At 36.5% G+C, this 21,989-nt stretch overlaps 2 protein-coding genes across 3 annotated transcripts in view; one reads left to right on the plus strand and one right to left on the minus strand.

Annotated features, from left to right (window-relative positions):
• The window catches only part of PDGFD (platelet derived growth factor D), a 231,221-nt gene that overhangs the window by 103,154 nt on the left and 106,078 nt on the right, over positions 1-21,989 (minus strand). The gene's annotated exons all lie outside the window — the stretch shown is intronic.
• Positions 5,647-19,888, plus strand: DDI1 (DNA damage inducible 1 homolog 1). The gene is made up of 2 exons (XM_079101995.1): positions 5,647-14,808; positions 15,553-19,888. The coding sequence occupies exon 2, from the start codon at positions 15,804-15,806 to the stop codon at positions 17,115-17,117; it is 1,314 nt and encodes a 437-aa protein (XP_078958121.1). The 5' UTR covers positions 5,647-14,808; positions 15,553-15,803; the 3' UTR covers positions 17,118-19,888.

A 21,989-nucleotide genomic window follows, 5' to 3' on the forward strand; every position in this document is an offset into this window, starting at 1 on the left:
ATATCCTATTCTATCCTGGAAGTGCTGGTCTGCTGTGTTGAAGACTCTGAGCCTGGAAGGAACCAAACTGCGCTCTCATGGACAACTTCTTGCTAGATAAAACAATTTTAGCAAGCTAAACAAGCAGTTAGGGTTAGAGTTAATTTACATTTGGTACAACTTCCCTATCTCGTTCTAGACTAAAAGCAAAAGGTTCATACAATGGCAGCTGATCCAAGGATCACATTTGAGCTGCAAATGGTCTCAGGAAAACTACTCATGAATTGATTCTCTCCAGTCTGACCTACTGAATCACTAGTTTTATTAGCTGGAAAATTATTCTTGAGCTGTCTTGCTCAGCAAGGGAAAAAAGGGACTTGGGCCAACTCTTAAGAGCGTACTATAGTAGATTGCATTATTGTTTTCATTCTTCATCTTGCTGTGGTTTTCATTTTCTCTGCTAAGTGATTCTGTAGTACTCTTTCTAAAGTCAACCATTTTATTTTTCTGTCCCATTAATATTGAGGTTCACAATGTGATCTAACTGAGATAACAAAATGCAGGCAGAAGTATTGGTGTGCTACTTGTGAGCCTAAAACTTAGGAGTCATCCAGTGTTTCTAATTATCCCTCTTGTGCTTCTGCTACTGCCAGGAGAAGCACATGGACTGGGTAGCTGCTGAGGCTAAGAACGAGAGACACATGGAGTAGATCTGACACAACCCAAATCTCGGAAACAGCATTACCCAAGCCTAGACTACATCTGTCAAACTTCACTTGTCTCCAGACACAAAAGAGAGAATAAACTATGTCTATTTTAAGCCACTGAGTTTGGGGCTGATTGTTACACAGCTTTATGGCACATAACAATACTTTCCAAAATGAAAGGTGGTGAGGTGTTATGGTTTGGATGTGAGGTGTCCCCCAAAAGCTCACATGTGAGATGGTACAGGAAGGTTCAGAGTTTGGGTTGTAAGAGTCTTAACCCAATCAGCGATTTAATTCCCTGATGGGATTAACTGAGTGGTGACTGAAGTAAGTGGTAGGGTGTGGCTGGAGGAAGTGGGAATTGGGGTGTGGCTTTGGAGTACATATTTTGTATCTGGAGTGTGGAGAGACTCTCTCTGCTTTCTGATCACCATGTGAACTGCTTCCCCTTGCCACACTCTTCTGCCATGATGTTCAGTCTCACCATGAGGACCGAGGAATGGAGCTGGCCTTCTATAGACTAAGACCTCTGAAATCGTGAGCCCTCAAATAAACTTTTCCTCCTCTACAATTGTGCTGGTTGGGCCCTTTAGAAAAAAGTGACTAAAACAAGAGGACTGCCAAGATGCACAGTGTTGGTAAGGGCACATGCACATGTGGTACAGGCATAGTGGACGTGTGGATGACCGTGAGGTTTGTGAAAAGTGCATTCAGGCAAGTGTTAAAATTCCTAATTCTGCAAGTTCTGAGAATCCTCTTCAGAGCTATGATACAAAGAAACAACCAATCTTCCTTATTTTCTACCCCAGTTAGTGTAGCAAAGAACAAAAAGAGATTGCAGTGCACAAAGACCAGCACTTTGTTAATGAAAGAAGAAGGTTTCAAACTGGAATATAACAGAAGACTTTAAATATTTACTAAAGAGTAGGAATTTTAAAATAATAATAGGATGCATGTAGACTGAAATATATGAAAATATGCTATTCATTTTGCTTTGTTAACATAGTTTTGCTAAAGTAAAAGTAGTGTTTGCATTCCATAGTGCAGACTCAACTGATTTCCTACTATTTTTTGTTTTTTCCTTTTAAGTTCTAACTTTATGGATCCCTTCAGGATATTGTTTATGAAAGTGACTGGACTCAGCATCCTTAAAAAAGACAACAGCATTAACTTGTACAAGCTCTGTGAGTAGACTGGACAACAGAACTTCTAGAAAACTATTTTCATAATTACTGTTTAGTAGTGTGATATTACAATAACCTCTACCTTCTGTAGTACTAACAAGTAGTGAAGTTTACCACTCCAATGTCCTAAGTTCTACTTCTGAGATACTTGTTCCTAACTACAATATGAGGAAGAAAAATTATGACCTTAAAACTTACAAGAATAAAAGCAATGCGATATTTTATATCAGTTTCCATGTCTGCTATGTGAAGCCAAAACGTGGTGTATATATCTGAACCATAACAAAGACTTAAGTTTAGGTATATATGCAAACACACACTAAATTTATAGCCTGTTTCTGTTGTTGTTAAAGTTTCCTGAATACTATGTGGGGAACAACTATATAAAAATGTAAAAAATTATGGACTTTCTTCCTTGAAGGTTTATTGGTTTGTACTTTGAGATAGTCAAAAATGAAAACTATGGAACAACTATTGCCCAAAGGCACAAACCTTTGATTTAGCAACCATAGCCAAACTCTGCAGTGGCTCACTTAATAAAATGGTTACAGTCATTTGGGGGCTCCCCAGGGTGAAACATCCCATTTTCTATAGCTTTGTATATAATTAAAAATCTGCTGCAACTATGACCTTGGGTATCTTCTGGAAAAAGACACAATTAAATAACCAAAATCTCTAGTAAATAACAGTTGCAAGATAAGCAACAAAAGTGACTTTTGAGCAGTGTTTTATTTAAATCTTTCTGAACTACAAACCACTTTGCTCCAATGTATTTCAAATAGAATGTCAGCCATCTATCTTTTTAGGGAGTGCTTGATCTCTAATGCATCAATGGTCTTTTTTGCAATTAAGGTGAAGTTTCTTACATCTCACTCAATTTACCAAAGATAGACTTAGATAATCATTCTAGAAATGCTCCTACTGAGCAACATTTAAGAAGTGTTGATTTTGAGTACGGGGAAAAGATGGCATTGACTACTCTTACATCAATAGTTCTGACTTTAGTATATAAAAGCGCACTATTGATCCATTCTCAGTAAATTGCACAATTTCTCCCTCTGTCCAGTCTTAAGATCATGCAAAGACAATCCATTATTAAGAAAGATCTTTTTCATGAGACACATTATATGGCCATAAAGTTAAGTAAACATAGTGTAGAGATCTGTGGAGACACAGATACTTAGCATTTTTTCTATGACAATGAACTCCTCTTAAACCAACTTGCAAATGGAATTTTACAGGTTGGCAAAAACCTGTTACATCTTGCATACACTGCTGAACTATTTCCCTGTCTTAAAGTTAAATTTAAAGTGAAATTACCACCACCTCTATCACTTACATTGGCTACATTTTAATATACAAATATTGCTAAACTAAAGAAAAAAAACGGTGTACAAACTTCAGACACAGTGACTAGTGTTAATCCCACACATTTCTTCAACTCCTCTGCTTTTGACAACCTCTTACAAACTTAAACCTGTGGGTCATCTACACAACATTAATTAATCCTCAGAGGAAAAAGTCACATGACTCAAGGGGTATTTTCCTCTTAACCAGAATGAACAAAAGGTCCCATAAAATACACATTTGAGTATTTAGTGTCAAGAAGTTGTCACCTTGGCTATAAATGAGGAATACCAAATAGTTAAGTCAGAGGAGTATTTCCAAGCATATGCTTCAAGAATATAGTGGAATGTGATAACATGGTTCAAAGAAAACTGAAACAGCACTATTGTTCATTAGCTATCATGCTTCTATTCATATTGCACCTGTAAAGCAAATGGTCAGAGAATGTGAATTTTATTCAAAGAGCCTCAATAAGTTGACTGAATTGCATACAAAAAAAACTGATACTTAAGTCAGTGTCTCTCTAATGTTTGCTAATATTGTCAAAACATGGAGATAGAAACTTAGGCCTCTGTCAAAAATGTGCATACGAATTACCTATTTTCACACATAAGTGTCAAATCTGTATAATCTGTACTGAAGAATGGATCTCAAGAAGTTGTGGGCAGAATATGGAACGTGTCCTTACCAAGTTATACTGCTCAATTTAATTTTGTATCATAAGTGATTGATGCTTTAAAATAAGCCCTCAAATCAATGCCAGGTGGATTTCCCAGGTGTCAACAAGATATCAACATTGAGCTTGTTCTTTAAAATGGAAAGAAATTTATGCAGAGAACTGAAATTTTCAATGTCAGGAATTGATCCTTGATATATCTAAAATCTATGACCTTAAAACTTATGCCAAACTATTTAATCTAATCCTGATAATCATAATTATATCTAATCCTGATGTTTGATTATATGTTGTAATTATCAAATAAATATATAAAACTCTGCCATCTACTAAGAGGGCACTTTTAAATCTGAATCAGCCAATTCAGAGGAACAGTTGAGGACACCTATTTCTGTGGAATAAATTCTATTTATATGGAATAAATAGAATTGATAAAAGTTATGCATACTCATGAACCCTGTTCCAGGCACCCAGATTTTGACCAGATGGTGTGAGTTGCAAATCCACTGTTTATGTTTCTGTAAAAACTCCACAAATTAACTGAAACTCTAGAAGAAATGATGTGAAAAGAAACAACACACACACACACACACCCACACACACACAACACAATGAATAAAATATGTAACACTGCCAAATTCAATGACGGCTTATTTCTCTTCAAAAGATGAACTGAGACAAGGATATGGATGCATTTGGATATGTGGATGTCTTTCTTTAGGAGGTCAACCCATGAAGCACAAGTGGGAAAGAGAACAAACTGAAATAAAAATAAAAGTTGTCCCTATCAACATTAAAGTCCCAGTGCTTTCCAAGCTGAGCTGAGATCTGAGTAAGCTCCCAGGGCACAGAAACCAAGACACAATGGCCCCAGAAATAGGAAGCTGTCAGCATGCATAGGAACATAAACATGGGCTCAGGGAGAAGAGGTGGGGCAGCAGTTACATCTGCTTCCAAAGTATAAGCATCGCAAAGTCACAGTGCTCTATGCTTGCTTGCTAGTGCTGGCTTTCCAAAGAACAGGTCAACTTCCTACTACTGAAGAGCAGCGGTAAAGTCTTTGTAAATCTTTTCTCATTTCCCCCTTTACTCTTGGACTAACCCATGTCGTCTGACTGCTGGGTTCCACATGGACTCTCTCCAGAGACTCTCAGGTGCTGTGTACATTTTTGTCCCATGTGCCAGGACAGTATGTGGGAAAAATTGGAGAAGGTAGGTTTGTGATCTTGCTGCTCCTGTCATTGTTGCTTTTGCTCCCAACTCTGGTTCTGGCTGTCACATTATCTTTTCCCGGTGAATAGTCTATTAGAAGAGTCTGATATGAGCCTATGAATGTGCCATTATATGCATGGTGCTCTGCCTTGCCTCTCAAGAACTTGCTTTCTCTGCCTTCTTATTTTGATCCTACCCCATACCATTTTTTTGAAAGGAAGTTTGCTTCTTGGCCATAACTTCAAAGTGTCAGACACTAATTGTCCTCTAGTAGTCTCAAAAATGAATCTCTCATACCTTACATGCAACTCATTGGTGAAGGAAGGGAAAAATACTAGAAAGTCTATTTGCATTTATTTTAATTGATCCATTTATAATTTCTATTATTTTATATCCTATGTTATTCAATACTACCTGTAGTTTATAAAAATACATATATTGATTGTGATCAAAAATATTTTTAGCTAATAAGGTTCCTCACCAAAAATGATGGAAGCTGTGTTTGAAGAAATTCCATCTGTTGTCTCAGGATCCCAGGATTGAAGACCTCTGACCAAATCCTAGGTCTTTGAGGAAACTTCTAGGTATCTTCTATTAATTGTCTAGAGGAGTACTCTAGGTTTTCAAGCCTCATGGCCTCATGGTTACACTGTATAGTCCCCAAAGGACTCTGGACATCCACTTTGAGTCCTGGATCTGCTCAGCTCTATAATTTGCTCTGAGGGTTTGTCTGGAAAAACTAGCAAATGAAAAACCTTTGAGGAAAGTGCCCTAGGGAATGAGGATCTCTCTCTGATCCATCTAACAATCATCTACAATAATGATACCATATCATAATTTATTATTACGATTTATGATATTCTTTTTTGGGGGTATTAGGGATTGAATCCAAAGCACTTTACCGGAGAGATACCTTCCTAGCCCTTTTTCAAAGCTTTTTAAAATTTTGAGACAGGGTCTAGTTAAGTTGCTAAGGCTGACCTTGAACTTGTAATTCTTTTGTTTCAGCCTCCTGAGTTGCTGGAATTACAGGCACGCAGCCCTGATTTATGATATTCCCAACATCATTCTCAAGAGTTTGGTGACACACAATATCAGCAATATTAACCTGACTTAATATACAACTTTTCCATTCTAAATTGTGGTGAATGGATTATCTTTTCATTGTGTTCTCTCTCCTCAATAATTCTGTAAGCACCCCTATTGGTAGAGAATTTGTTGTCTACGTTTTCTTTAACCTCCAAGAACACCTTGCAGACTGCCATGGTTAAATATGACCTTCCATAACTTGTTGAAATAATGCACTAATTCAATTCTTGAAGGATACTTCCTGGTTTTAAAACAGGTTTGATGACCAAGTCTTGCTACTAAGTATCCAGGGCATCTAGGAGGGCAAGGTTGAAGGGAGCAGAGATGGCTCCCAAAAACCAGCAACATCTAGTCCAAGTCAGCAAGGAGGTAATCTACATACCTCCTTTAGGATTTACAAATGCCATCCTCTCTTACTTTTCCAGGATATTAATTATTATTTTTTACTCATATGAGAGAAAAAAAATAACTTTGGTAGAGGGTTTTTCTATTTATAAGACAAATCCTAATTATGCATTGAGCCCACATCCAAATCCCATGAAAGAGATTATTGTAATCATCATTTTATAGAAGAGCATAATGAGGCTCAACAGAAACTGATGCTTTGTCCCACGAACATTCAAGTAACTAGTGACAAATCTAGGGAACTAAAACTCTACTCTTTTGACTTCAAAACTCAATAGCTTTTAATACCACAGACCTATACATTTCATCCAATTCTCTTGTAAGTACCTGGGGTAATGTAAGGACTGTCAGATACAGAAATGTAAGGACCTGCAGATACAGAAAACTGTCATTTTATACAAAGATAGGTTAACATATTGTAATTAATTATTTTCACTAGTTTTGAAAGATACCTGTATTTTGTTGACAATTTTTGGTCACAATAGCAGACTGAGACAGTTTCTTCTTCTTTTTTATTTTATTTTTTGAGTGGGTATTTTCAAAGAATGAATTGCACAGTACTCTGAATACAGTGATTAGCTTAGAATCTATTATATTAAAAGTACAGAAAGAAATCCTTCTTTTTCTAATTAAAATATCTTATAGTTAGTACCCTATTCTAGATAAAAATTTTAATATCACAAATTAATAATTAACCTAAGACTTTAATGAGGAGGGGAGAGACCTGAGATTGAATGCTAAAACAGTTTGTTACATATTTATTTCTACAAACTCAAATTCCACCTCATACTTGATTTTATCATTATTGGCTTATTGCAAGTTTAGTAGCTAATGATTCTGATTTATTTAAACTTCATATTAAGAAATGGTCTCAGAGCCCAATTTTAACATCATATCTCTTGACTTGTAGGACTTCACTTTTTGATGTCAATCTAATGCCACTCTATTTCATGTAGTGTAAACAGTAATTTACAATTATCCTGAGAACATTGGGTCCAGTGTCTCTTAGCCACAGGCATGCAGGATCCACCACAACTCTACATTCTAGTTGAAAACACTGCAGTAAATGCATGAAATAAAACTGTCTTTGTTTAAACTTAATAGTGTTATAAGTTGTTTTGAAGTTTAAAAAATGCAGAAAAATAAAAAGGTCTCACAAAGAGTTTTGTTAGGGTTGCCTGAGATATTTTGTTCCATTTCATTTACAGTTTGTAAAGAAAAAAAAAATCAATGATGTTATATTTCTTCTCCTCAATATCATAAATTGGGTCCTTGATTTTGAAAGCCATGGTACATGTTTTCTCTGATTAGTTCTCTCACTTAGCAGGCCTCCAAAGAGAGATTTCAGTGAAGAAGCAGCACTGAAATATTTTACCAATATAAAGTGAAGAAAGGCACATCAGTGGTTAAGCACACTTCAAGAACTGAGCTAGATGAAACAGAATATTTGTAAGTGAAATGAAAATGATAATGGAACAGAGAATGGGGATGAGGGTTCCACATCTCAGAACAGAAGCCCACAGAAAAGTGCAAGCTCCTAAACCATTCTAATAACAAAAAGGAAAATGCTACAGACCTGTTGTCATTTAGATGGTCTGAAAATTCTTGTATTCAGGCTGCTAAATTTAATTTTTCTGAGAAAAATTGAAAGTGAATTGATTTATCTTTTACCTGTTATCTTACAAAATGAAGCTTTTGTTTATCAGACTTTGTTTTTCACTTTCATGGTTGTAATGCAATTAAATTCTATAGACAGATGGGGTTTAGCCCATGCTAATTACCACAACAAGCAATTAACGTGGATGCTGTATGGAATAGAGAAAGCCTTATAAATGAAAACCTGGAAGTTTTATCTTTTATAAGACAGTTGTAGACATAGCACTTACCATACATATAATTTATAAAAAAATCCAAGTGACAAACATGTAGAGATATAATAGGACTTTTACTTATTTAAGGCCTTTGAATATCCTTCCATAAAACTAATACATAGCTATTTTACAAAGACAGACCCAACAGGTCACCATACATGAAGTGATTTGCCATATAACTACATTTTGAAGTATCTCTGGCTGGTGGCTGGAGGCATCAGACCCTTCCTGTTAGGGCAGACTTCATGCTATTACTGTATCCCCTAAGGATATACTCTCATGTCTCAGAGGTGAAAGTGTGTGGATTATGTGAAAACTGGTTACTGAGTCAGTTTTGTATTATATCATCGATAAGTGTGTAGTACCATTAACACTTTTAAAATTAAAAGTAAGGCTTGCAGTAATCATTACATTCACATTAAAAGCACCCACAGAGACTTTGTGAATTCCTGATGAAGCCTCTACATATTTTCCAATAAAATTATTTCCACAGGCTATGAGATACCTGAGGCTAATACTGATGGGCAATATAGGTTGAAGTCTGGGAGGAATCTTCACTAATTCTAAAAGAGGTGAAGTTGTGAACTAAGGACAAGATCTCTTCAGATTTTGGTTCAGGGTGTTGCACAGGCTTTTCCTCATAAAATAAAGACTACATTTTAGATCAACCATCATAAAGAAACACAGGCTTTTTTTCTACTTTGTCTATGTGGGTGAATGTTGGCATGGAAGGGGCTGGTTTTTGAGAAGTCTGGCAATCATTCCTCCTATACACCAATCCTACCATCTGAATGCATTCAGGTGGGTATAGCATCTACCAGGAAAAACATGAGCAGGGAAGTGTACACTCATCTGAGGAGGAAAAGTCCAAGGAAGTGGTACAGTACAGTATCAAGGAGAATGTTCTTTCTGGGAACCCGGGTAGGCACAACTTAACCATGGCCATGACTAAATCACTCTTCTGGGCCCACTTCAGTGACACTTCCTCTGGGGAGGATTCCAGATAGTCCCCTCTGTCCCACCCAAGTGATTTTTTTAATTCCTGAAAGTAATTACAATATTTCATTTACACATCTATTGAGACTTGTTAATTTCTATTACTTCTTTGAATGAGGAAACTCACTCCTATTCATTCTTCTGTCAAAACCCCAGCTCACTGCCTTGCTCATGGGGAAGTGGTCATCGAATATTTACCATGAGAAATTATTAACATGTTTCTGAACTCATCTCCAAATGGTGGAAAACAACCGATTTTATACATGCTAAGCACATCTGTAATTTACCCATTACATGTAGTTCTGGGAAATTAATGGGACCGAGCCAAGATGCTTCCAAATAATGATGCTGTCTTCTACTTATTTTCCACTAGGACAGACTATTTTGGGAAAAACAATGAACACAGAAGTTTAAAAATTAAAAAAAAATAGAAATAGAAAACAAATGTAAATGCTAGTTTCAACGTAGCAGCTTCCTTTTGCAGCAGTGAGAAAGGATTCATGTAGGTAGAGGAACAATTCTAGTGTCACTGTTTTAGATAGACTCTGGTCCAGTGTATAGCTCTGTGGTTATTTTTATATTCATTCAAACGTGAGCACACATTATTATCAAGAGCCATGTTAGGAACTGTGGAGGTTTCAAGATTGAATAGGACAAGAAAAACAGCATTAAAAAAAAAGAAAGAAAACTACAGAAGGAAATATTTCATGAAATAGTTTTAGTGAAAGATAAAGATAAAAATTCCTATAATAAAAGCATAATAAAGATTTAATAAAGGTGCTGACTTGCGAACCTCTTGACATTATCCTCTTACTGATGTTTTAGTCTTATGTATATGACTTCTTGAAGATTAAAGAGTATGCTCAAATATATATATTCCCTATCAACTATCTTAGAAGGTACAGGTACCTAGAAGGTTCTCAAAAGGTAATATTTTGTTCATTGAATATTAATACCATGTAAGAGGGAAGTAGCTCATTTTCTCATCTTTAGGATTATATATAATAACCTAAATGCAAAGGTGAATTCATATAGATGCTAGCATTAATATTCTGATAAACAATATCTATGATGAAGTTATTATAGTGTATTCAAATTTACAAATATAGGCCATGTTGTTATCTCTAAACTACAGTGACTGATTTTTAAATGAGATGATTACACATCGTTACAAAAGTGTAAACAAAACAATGGTTTTAATGATTTTTCTCAAGCATAGCTAAATTCAAAATTTCAGGCTCTATTATCAGTAATATTATTTTTTTATTACATGGTTATTTTTTATACAGTCATCATAGGAATATGTAAACATTCTTTTTCTAAGGTACATTGAAAGTCAAGAAACATGTCCATCTACTAAGTCATAAATCCTTATTATCCTGTTTTTGTTTCATTAAATTTAATCTACAAATGCTTATCTCACAAATTATAAAGTCTTCAAGTCTTCAATAACAAGGCATGAACCCTACAGATTAGACTGATTTTTATTCTACAATAAGGACATGAGAAGGAACCATGACGACAAAATCACAGCACCAAACTTTCTTGCACACACCCACACACACACACATACTCACACATACACACAGACTTAGGTACATATTTTGAAAATGCCAAAAGTTATCAAGAGATTAAATTATTATGTCTTATTTTCCACATGCAGTATGTAACATAAAATGAATCTCTTCATGATATGTTAAAATTAATAATTTATAAAATGCATTGATAAAGTGAACTATGAAAATATTTCTTTCAGGAAAATGATATAACCTTCTAATTGTACTTTTTTGTATTCAAAACTATGTTCTGCAACTGGTGTCCTCTATGTCTCTGTCTCTCTGTTTCTGTGTACATGTGTGAGTATATATGTATGTATCCTCTGTTCAAGTTTTATGTTACAGTAAAGAGAAACCATTAGCTGAGCTCCTGAGATTTATAAAACTAAATTCACAGGTCTCACGAGTTCCTTTGATTACATATGTTTATATGTTTATTTTATAGGTCTTATTATGACGTTTAAGCTTCAGAGACAGGCAAGAATAAGTTTTTTCATGTTTTAATATATCTATTAAATAATTAACTGTTGCAATACATGTTATTCATTCATGACTGTTTTGGAACAACTTATTGTATTATTGTAAAGCAAATGAAAGAACAGTGGAAAAATTAGTTGTTTTACCTAAGTTTACCACTTTGAAAATTCTGTATCCTTCCTAAGTTGCATTGAAAATCTCAAGTGATAATTTTCCTGACTTAATAAGTCTTGGTTACATTTTTAAAATAATACCAGGTACATATTTAAAGGAAAGAATCCCAACAGAACAAGTGTGTGTCTCTCTCTATATATGTATTTACATATATAGTTTTTATTGTATATATTTCAAAATGACATTTATTCAAATACTCATTTTTTCACAAAAAGACCCACATATATTTTGTTTTGTAAAGCAACAGGCGGTACTTTAAACATCGACTGATTGCACTAAATGGGACCATCAATTATCTGATCTTTTTGCTGCATTAAGTTTTTAGAAAGAGGCAAATTACAAAATGTATTACTGTGGGTTTACTCCAAAAAATAACTTTAGGGTTATTTACTGAGCTAGTATAAAATCAGTGCCATCTCTTCTATTTTCCGCGCATTTAGGCCATACAATGAGAATTGATTTTCTGAGTGATAGCCCTGAGACCTTGCAGGAGTCTCACTTATCAAAGAAAGATTCAATTATGTTCTTATACTGCACTTACCAAGGAAGAAAAGCCAGTGAAAATACTTAAAGAACTCCTTGAGAAAAGTTGTAATAGCCTTCAGTTACCAAGATTAATAAGCCTGGATAATTCAGAGCAGCCACTCCTGAGGAGTGTGTGCAATAGGGATTTATGGTTTTACCACGTTACACAGCATTTCATGTTTAGGAGTATTTACATACACTCCCAACGATCTCCAAATGTATTACATAATCAGATGAGGTTTTTAATTAAATGTGAGTTAAGAGAATTACACATGTGGTATCACAAATAGTGCTGAGTAAAATGAAAGAATCAAGCACTGCATAAATTTGAAATATGAAACGTCCCAGGAGACTGCTTATCTTCTCAGAATCCAGCTGTTTTGAAACAGAGGTTTAAAGCCTGACTGGGTGGCTGGACCAGAGGACCCAAAGGATTTCTGCTAATCCTGACATTCTGTGATTTATGAAATATCAATGTTAATTGGCCAGATCTTGAAGTTTTTTGCCTTTCAGCGTGTGTTCTCAATAAAAGGTACATTAGTAAAAATAACATAACAGGACAAGGTCACCAAAAGTAAAGAGTTACAGCAAGATAATATACACACTAAATTTAATTATGTTTGTTATTCTGGAAATGTTAATATGGAAGAAAAAGGGGATTTTTTTGTTTATTTTATGGACCCTCATTTTTGCTTTACAAAAAAATTCAAAAATTTATCCTACAAAAATAAATTTCACCATTTGAAAAAAGCAAAAGCCCTAGTAGTATCTCCCTAACTGAAGACAAAGTTGTCTGGGGAATTAAAAAGAAGAAAACTGAAACTAAGTCTTGCTAGCTTCTTGGCCTGTTCTTGAATAGTTTGCATATGTGTCTGATTGATCATATCTGCTCCATACTCAGAGGAAATCACACTAGTCTCTGATGACCTCACCAGATGCTAAGAAGTAGAAAAGAAATTGAAAAGCTTGATGTTACTGGGTCAAAGTTCTATTTATCTCTAAAACCAGTGAAAAGTGTCTCCAAATAACTCAATATTCTACAGCACAATTACAATGCTATATTTCTTACCCCAAGTTTTTTATAAAATATTCATGCTACAAGGTACTACCTTTCTAGTAAAGCCTGTAAACCAGGCCAGCCTCTTCCTGAGCCTTGGTTTCTCCACCCCATCCTACCCGTGCATGACTAACTCCTGGTCATCCTGCTAAGCCCTGTTCTCCCAGGAAGCCTTCCTGACAGCCCTTTACAGCTTCCAGACACAGATTTCTCCCACACTGTGCTGGCTTCTATGATGGTATCTTTTTACCTCCCCAATGTGTGCATGCTCTCTTCTCAACAACAAGCTTCTTTTGGAACCAGCCTGCATCTAACATTTAGGTCTGTCTTCCTGGGACCCAGCACATGCTGCATATATACTGGCATTCAGTTAATATTTCTAATGAAAACAAATGTATGGTGACATTATGATAATTAGAGAAATAGATGAGCATAATCTTTCATCTCAAACGAACACCAGAGAAAGAGTAGCCAAAAATATTAATAATAATTCTTTAGGCTGATGCCATACCCTTCCTTATATAATGGTGCAGACCTTCTGACAAAGCATAAAATGAAGAGGTCAGGCAAAGGATGTATACCATCTTTTGGTTCATAAGTAGGCACAACTGGGAAGAACAAACCTGGGACACACAGGCTCTTTATAGTGTAAAACACTCCACAAAATATAGAGAAAATACAGTACCATCTACCAAGAAGGAATATCATACCCTCACCCTGAGAGCCTTCACTCTGGGTGTGTGTGTGCTTATGCTATGTGTGGGATAGTGGTGGTAGCTGTGCCCTAGGGTTGAGAGAGGCATATCTGGCCTTGAATGAGGTATGCATTTTACTACAGAATCAACATGAAAGTAGTCATCTCAAAAGTTCCTCTCACCGTCCTTATTTGTACCCAGTCTACCATTTTAGAGACTCTCTGTTATCAACATTCTCTGTTTGACAGTTTTCACATCCAAAGGGTAAACACATCCTTGTCCATCTACTCAAGAAGCCCATTTCTTCTCTACTGCTTGAACTTTAGTTTCCTCAGGTCTTCTGATTCTTTCAACAGTTCTCTCCTTGAATGACTGAAAAAGCCTCCTAATAGGCTCTCCTGCCATGCTGTGTCCTTTAGATGTTGCAAGAAGCCTCTTTATTAAGTCAATTAAGTGAAAACAATTACAAATGCCAGTCTCAAAGTTTTTCTACACTTTTTCTTTCTCCCTTCCTTACTTCCATCTCTCCTCTTCCTTCTCCTTCTTCTGGGTGTGATTCTTATTAATGGATAATATTTAAATTCCTTGGATTCAATATATGATTTTATAATTTGGCTCCAATGGTCTTCAGCTTCATGTGCTACCACTCTAATTCATATATCAATTTCTTCTATTACACTAAAGCATCCTACCTTTCTTTATAAATAACAGGTCTTGTCATGGCACCTTGGTGTTGTATGTGCAGCTTCTTTTGTATGGAGTGACTCACTACTTTTCACCAGGAAAATGCTCATCCTTCAACATGCAGTATGTCTCCTCCTTGGAGGAACATGCTCTGTTCTACTGGGTGTACTAAAGGTAGGTACTGAACAAGTCTGACTAAAAGTACTTACCTCCAGTATTGTGATTTGCCCATCCACCTATCCACCCCTTTCCAGAATGTAAAATTTTCAAAGTTAGGCACCACACCTGACCTATTCTACTAAGCACATAGCATGGGTCTTGCCATGTAGGAAACAAGTCCTCATTGTTTGGGGAATAAATAAAAGTACATAGACTACAACTCTAAAATGAACATACTCAACTTTAATATGCTGTTCAGGAGAATGAAATTATGGCATTTGCCGGTAAATGGATGGAGTTGGAGAATATCATGCTAAGCAAAATAAGCCAATCCCAAAGAATCAAAGGTCGAATGTTTTCTCTGATATGTGGATGCTAATTCACAATGGGGGAGTGCTAGGGAAGAATAGAGTTACTTTAGAGGGCAGTGAAGGGAGAGGGGGGAAGATGAGGATGGAGGGGAGTCGAGTGAAACAGACATCATTACCTTAGGTACATATATGACAGTATGATCAGTGTGATCCTACAATATACACAGTCAGAAAAATGAGAAATTATACCCCACTTATGTATGATATATCAAAGTGAATAAATGCATTCGACTGTCATGTAAAACTAATTTAAAAAATACAAAATTTTAAAAAATATGCTGTTCAGGAAGACTTGAAGTGATCTTTTCATATCATGCATTAAGTACGTTTTAAAGGACTTGGCTTTGGAATCTAATGTCCTTGGGCTTCTTTGTTTCTATGGAAATAGGCATTCTAAGTTCCAAGTGGCACATATAAAAGTGAACTTGTTGCCTCAGGGCTCCATGGGGCCCAGTGGCTGGCACTGAGGCTGGGAGGCAGCCCCAGACTGGTGAGTTGCTGTACCTCTTTGAGAGCTGAATGAGCCTGAGCGACACACCACGTCGTGAGGAGCAGCCTTGTCATCAACAGAAACCAGCTCCAGTCAGCCAGTCAACCATCTGATGCTCTCTGCCCATCTGGCCTCCCTGGGCCCATGCCATGCTGATCACTGTGTACTGTGTGCGAAGGGACCTCTCCGAGGCAACCTTCTCCCTCCAAGTCAGCCCTGACTTTGAGCTTTGCAACTTTCGGGTCCTTTGTGAGCTCGAGTCTGGAGTCCCCGTCGAAGAGATCCAGATTTTCCACATGGAGCGACTCTTGGCAGAAGACCACTATTCCCTGGGCTCCTACGGCCTCAAAGACGGTGATGTTGTTGTTTTACTTCAAAAGGATAACATGGGATCTCGGCCTGTTGGGCGGACCCCAAACCAGCCTCGAGTAGATTGCTGTGGGACTGCAGTACCTGGGACTTCAAGCTCCAGGCAACACCATCAGCACCAACAGCACCAGCACCAGCAGCACCAACACCAGCAGCACCAACACCAGCAGCACCAACACCAGCAGCACCAACACCAGCAGCACCAACACCAGCAGCACCAACACCAGCATCAGAAACGTTCATCATCAGTACAGACGTCCCATGGTTTGGCCTCCGGAGAGAAGATGACTTCTACTCAAGGTCTGAACAGCCCCACTTTGATTCGAAGCATGCTGCTTTCCAGTCCCCATGATCTGTCCCTGCTGAAGGAGCGCAATCCCACCTTGGCAGAAGCTCTGCTCAGTGGAAACCTTGAGACATTTTCTCACGTCTTGATGGAGCAGCAAAGGGAAAGGTCCTTGAGAGAGCAAGAGAGGCTTCGCCTCTATTCTTCTGATCCCTTTGATCGGGATGCTCAAGCCAGAATAGAAGAAGAAATTAGGCAGCAGAACATTGAAGAAAACATGAATATAGCAATGGAAGAGGCCCCTGAGAGTTTCGGACAAGTAGCGATGCTCTATGTCAACTGCAAAGTGAATGGATATCCTTTGAAGGCTTTTGTTGACTCAGGTGCCCAAATGACCATTATGAGTCAAGCTTGTGCCGAGAGATGTAACATAATTAGGCTGGTGGACCGAAGATGGGCTGGAGTTGCTAAAGGAGTGGGCACACAGAGGATTATTGGCCGCATTCATCTATCTCAGATTCAAATTGAAGGTGACTTCTTACAATGCTCTTTTTCCATTCTCGAGGAGCAGCCCATGGACATACTTCTAGGACTAGATATGCTCAGGAGACACCAGTGTTCCATTGATTTGAAGAAAAATGTGCTGGTGATTGGAACCACTGGCACACAGACTCATTTCCTTCCTGAGGGAGAGTTACCCTCCTGTGCTAAGCTGGTAAGTGGAACTGGGCAAGAGGAATCTTCAAATAAGGAAGCAGCAGATAATAAGAAACGTTCAGTCATGGATTCAGGACGCAAAAAGCATTGAAGCAGGTTATAAATATGCTACCACCTTAAGGGAGCCTCAGGTCCTGGGAGATTATAAACATGAGCTCACTGGCAATGTAATCATTAAAAACATCAGTAACAACGAAACCTGGCTTGAGACTAAGTTTTCAAATGAGTAACTATGCAAACCATAGCTTGATCCTGCCCCCTCTTCCATTTCCCTTACTCAGAATCATTGAATCTCATCCTGGGAAAGCTCTGGAGGTTCCAGTTGGTTTCAGATAATCCATGAAAAGGAAAACTAGCCTTTTCTGTCAGATACAGGGTAGCTAGTCCAAACCAACTGCTATTTTGCAGAAGTCCCTAGAAAAAGTCATTGCTTCAGAACCTACACAAAACTATTACATATCAGCCCTAACCATTATTTTATATTCAGGGAAATATGTCTATTGTCACAGATCTTGTTTGGGAAAGGTAAGAGAAATGGTAGAAATTACACTTTTGGGTTGCTTGATAATTGTCTGTTTTGGGCAGCACAAAGGCCAATTGCCTCACATTTTACATCTTCCCTTCTTCTGGATTCCCCTGGAGTCATACTTACTACAACCCACCCCTAAAGGCTGTTTTGACTCACTTAAGAGTGGAGTTTTCTGATATTCTAAAATAATTTTCTTTTTCCTGCACTCAAAGAAAATGGAGTTGTAATGAATTATTATTTTTAAAATTATGGTATGTCTTGGTAGCTTAGTGGATGCATAGTGGTTGGAATGAGAGGCGGGGTCAGGAATGGTCTAGGGTCCTAATCCTATTTCAATATTTCAACTAGATCATCTAGTTTAAAAATCTAGTTCATACAAAGGGTTTTAGTGTTAAAATAACATTTTGAAGACTTCTGAGTAAGAAGATCTCTAAGGTCTCATTCAGTTCTCTGATCTACTCTAAGAAACCTACTATCTATTGATACTATTGCTACTGGAAAATATAATATTATAGACTAAGTTATGGTCTTTGGCTAAAACACCAAAAACAGGAAAACAGGAAAGGTTCAGTTGCCTGAGGCCATCAGATGCAGGGGAAAATATTTTAGGACAATAATTTATCAATAGATTAGAAAAACAGATTAAAAGTCAAAAGCTTATGTTCTAATCCTAGCTCTTTATTACTTATGCATATCACCTATTTAACAACTCAATTCCTCAACTATAAATTGTTTAAAGGGTGCAGATACTTTTCAAGTGTTAAAATTGCATTATGATCTAGGATATTCTTTTGAGTTATTTCATACTCCCAAAAAAGATCTAAAACTACTTGAAGCAATCCCTGATGGGCACAGAAAAAAAAAAAAATCCTCCTCTATAATCACCATATCCTTTTTCTGTTTAATTCTTGGTGATACTATCACCTTCCTTCAAGGGTTACTGCTTACTTTCTAGCAGTCACTAGTTCCCCGTCCCCTGCTTTCTTCCTTGGAGGTGTTCCCATGCACACATTCTTCAGTCCTATCTACACTTGCTTCAAGACTCATATCAGCAGAACTGCTAAAAATGACCAGACGGACAGACTTCTTTTCTACTAATGTTGGTAATTAAGCACTCAAGACAAATGCAATTTAAAAAACGCAAGATGCTCAGAGGAAAGTGAGGAGTAAGCAAAGTGGTTATAAGTTTATGAAAATCTAACCTGAAAAATTCAGGGATATCTTTTACAGATGAAAACATGCAAAATCTTTGGCCTTTTCTTCTGGACCTAATTTTTGGCCCATTTGTGCAAAACATACCTGATTAGAACATGTCATATGGAATTCCTCAACATCAAATAAAAGCTTAGTATATGGTCTATCAGGATGTGTGGACTGTGAAAGCTAGTCTAATAGTCACAAAATCCTTAAAGTAAAAGACAGTTTACATGATATACAATCTGACCACATGCTGGCTGTCATCTCAGAGGAACACCCTCTGAGAGAGTTACAATGATTCAGGACAAGTGTCAAGTTTAATTCTGTCCTGTTTTGAGCTGAATTTTATTGTCCCATAACTTTAAATAAATTGATCTTCATTTTTCCTTCTGCCAAGAATACATTCAATCTTCCTGGCATGACGTAACCTTTTTCATGTATGAAATTAGTGTTATCCCACCTACAATATTTTGTATGATTCTCCAGATTCTTTAACTACTCCTCATAGGACAATTCAAAAATCTCTTGGTTCTTCTATTTCAACTTCTAAAGATATTACTTGAGTGAACAGATGATTAAATTAAAAACACTTTTATTGAATTGAAAAGGACCTCAAAGAAAAATCAATAAACAGTGAATTAATTAAGCAATGCTTTAAAAAAACCATTCTCTTATGAAATCATTCTCTTACAAATGAGAAAGGATTTTTCTTGGATTTAAAATCTTAATGTGTGTATAACCATATAAATAAAATGATGTACCCCATTTGTGTTCAATGAATCAAAATGCAGTCTGTAAAAAATTAAAAATTAAAAAAACTTAATGCAGTTCTGTGTACATTTGAAAAGGTCTTAACCAACTAAATTTTAAATAAATTATGTTTGATAAAAGAGAGCATCTGTTGCTTGCCTTCTACATAAAACAGGTACTATATATGTACTTTATATGTATTATTGCCATTAGTCCTCAGAATAAACTCCCAAAATAGTTATCATTAACTTCATTTTGTGAATGGGGAATTCGAGGCTCAAAATTATTCAAAACTTCAAATATCCAAAGCTCAGTGTTTTATAAACGGTTCTTTTACAACAGCCTAAATTTTGCATTCTCTCTCTCTCTCTCTCTCTCTCTCTCTCTCTGTCTCTCTCTCTCACCCCTCTCTCTCTCTCTCTCTCTCTCTCTCTCACACACACACACACACACACACCATTTCATACATTTATATATAAAGAACTACAATAAAGAGATTCTAGAAATAACATGAAATGTTTTATCCTTCCCTAGTCTCTTTATTTAAAAAATTATATCCCACCAAGATATCTGCTGCACAATTTACAAAACACTGATTGACCTAGTACATTGCCTGATTCAAATCTTTCTGATTTTAAATTCTAAATTCTTTCCACTAGGTAACACTTTTACCTGACATACTTCAGTCTTATATATAAAAGGTGAAAAATTCTTATGAAATCTAACTTTTGGAAACCAGTAAGTTACTAGCAATAAAATGGACAACACAGTACCAGTCAGAATTATTCCACAATTATTTATTGACTACTCATGAAATAAGCACTGTGACATGATTTTATAAATGTGGAAGCAAACAAGTTATAGGTCTAGACCTCAAGGCAATTATAACCTAGTGAGAATAGGAGACAGACATGTAACCAACAGAACGAAAGGCATGGGCATGAAATTATTCACATGTTGGTACAAAGAATGTTAGAAAGAATTTTATTTTAGGGTTATTTTTAAAATAAGAAGCAAGCCAGTAAATGTGCTTCTAATTCGTGCAAAGTGTACATTACTGACACTAGAAGAAACCTTATCCTCCTCTTAAAATTAAGGTTGCTGCTGAGTGAGGTAGCACAGCCTGTTATCCCAGTTACTCAGGGCTGAGGCAGGAGAATTGAGAGTTCAAAGCCAGCCTCAGCAACCTGGCGAGGCCCTAAGCAACTCAGTGAAGCCCTGTCTCTAAATAAAATACAAAATTGGGCTAGGAATGTGACTCAGTGGCCTAGTGCCCCTGAGTTCAATCTCCAGTATTTATCACCTCTCTGCCAAATTTTCAGTATGCTAGCATACAACTTGTAAATACCTACCACTGGAAATTTACTACCTGGAAAAAGATCAATATAATTGTCATTTTCTTTCTTCTTATTAGAAGTTATGGTAAATTAGTCATACAATTAAAAAGATCTACCTCTTTAAAACAAGTTATTTTTTAAAAATTCATTAAAACATTGGTTTTACCTAATGCCCATTTAAAAATCACTATTGTGATAAGCATATATGTCAATACTATAGCAATGGTCTCTACTACCGTTGAATTAGAAGACTGATATTGTTCGATTTAAGTAGGACACATAATCTTAATTTCTTTCTTAAAATAACAGGTCACAAAAGTTCTCATTTCTAGGGGTAGTCCACTTCCCAAAGAGAAAAGACTAATGGATGTTTGCCTATATGAATTCATTTTCAACATGGGTACAAACATTATCTTTTGTTAGGAGAACTCTACTTCTTTCAGAATGCCAGTTGTAAGGTTATTTGCTGATATCAACATTCCATAAAGAAACCCCTGAGTAAATGATTAGAGAACTCTGGGATTCAAAGCAGGAATCTTTGATGAAGATATTAATCAAAGCTAACGTACTTAGTGATTTTTTGAAGTTAGCAAAAGCCTGAAAAACGAACCAAGAGACACAAATTTAAAGATGGGTAGAGGAATAAGAAAGAAAGAAAGAAAAAAAGTGGAAAAAGGGAGAAAATTTTGGGTTGATTTTAATGGTCTCTTAGTTTAGATACTGTTTTATATGGTGGGTGAAACAACAGATTATCTACCGTGGATCAGCTATCATTCCACTATACTTCATTACCTTATTCATCATCAGAAAACTGTATAAAAACAAAAATAGTTTCATTAATTTCATGGTAGAATCTGAGTCAAGAATTCCCTCTCAGGGTGATATTTGCTTTGGAACCCCAGCTTGTTTCCACACCTGGGACCATCTGTTAGAATCTCAGAATTTCTAAGAGTCTATTATCGGAAAAAAAGGGGACTTGAGCCTCTCTGAGCATTCCTTGTGTTCCTCACAGGATCCATTCCATGGGCTGCCGAGGTGGGTACTCCTGGGGTTGCTTTGTCTCACATTTGCTACAGTTACACGTGTTCCAGTGACTATTTCCCTTCTTCCCTTCTTGCTTGTTTCACTTTTCATTTTTGTTTTTGAGATT

The sequence above is a fragment of the Sciurus vulgaris genome (genome assembly GCF_902686455.1).
Source record: "Sciurus vulgaris genome assembly, chromosome: 11".
Lineage (NCBI taxonomy): Eukaryota > Metazoa > Chordata > Mammalia > Rodentia > Sciuridae > Sciurus > Sciurus vulgaris.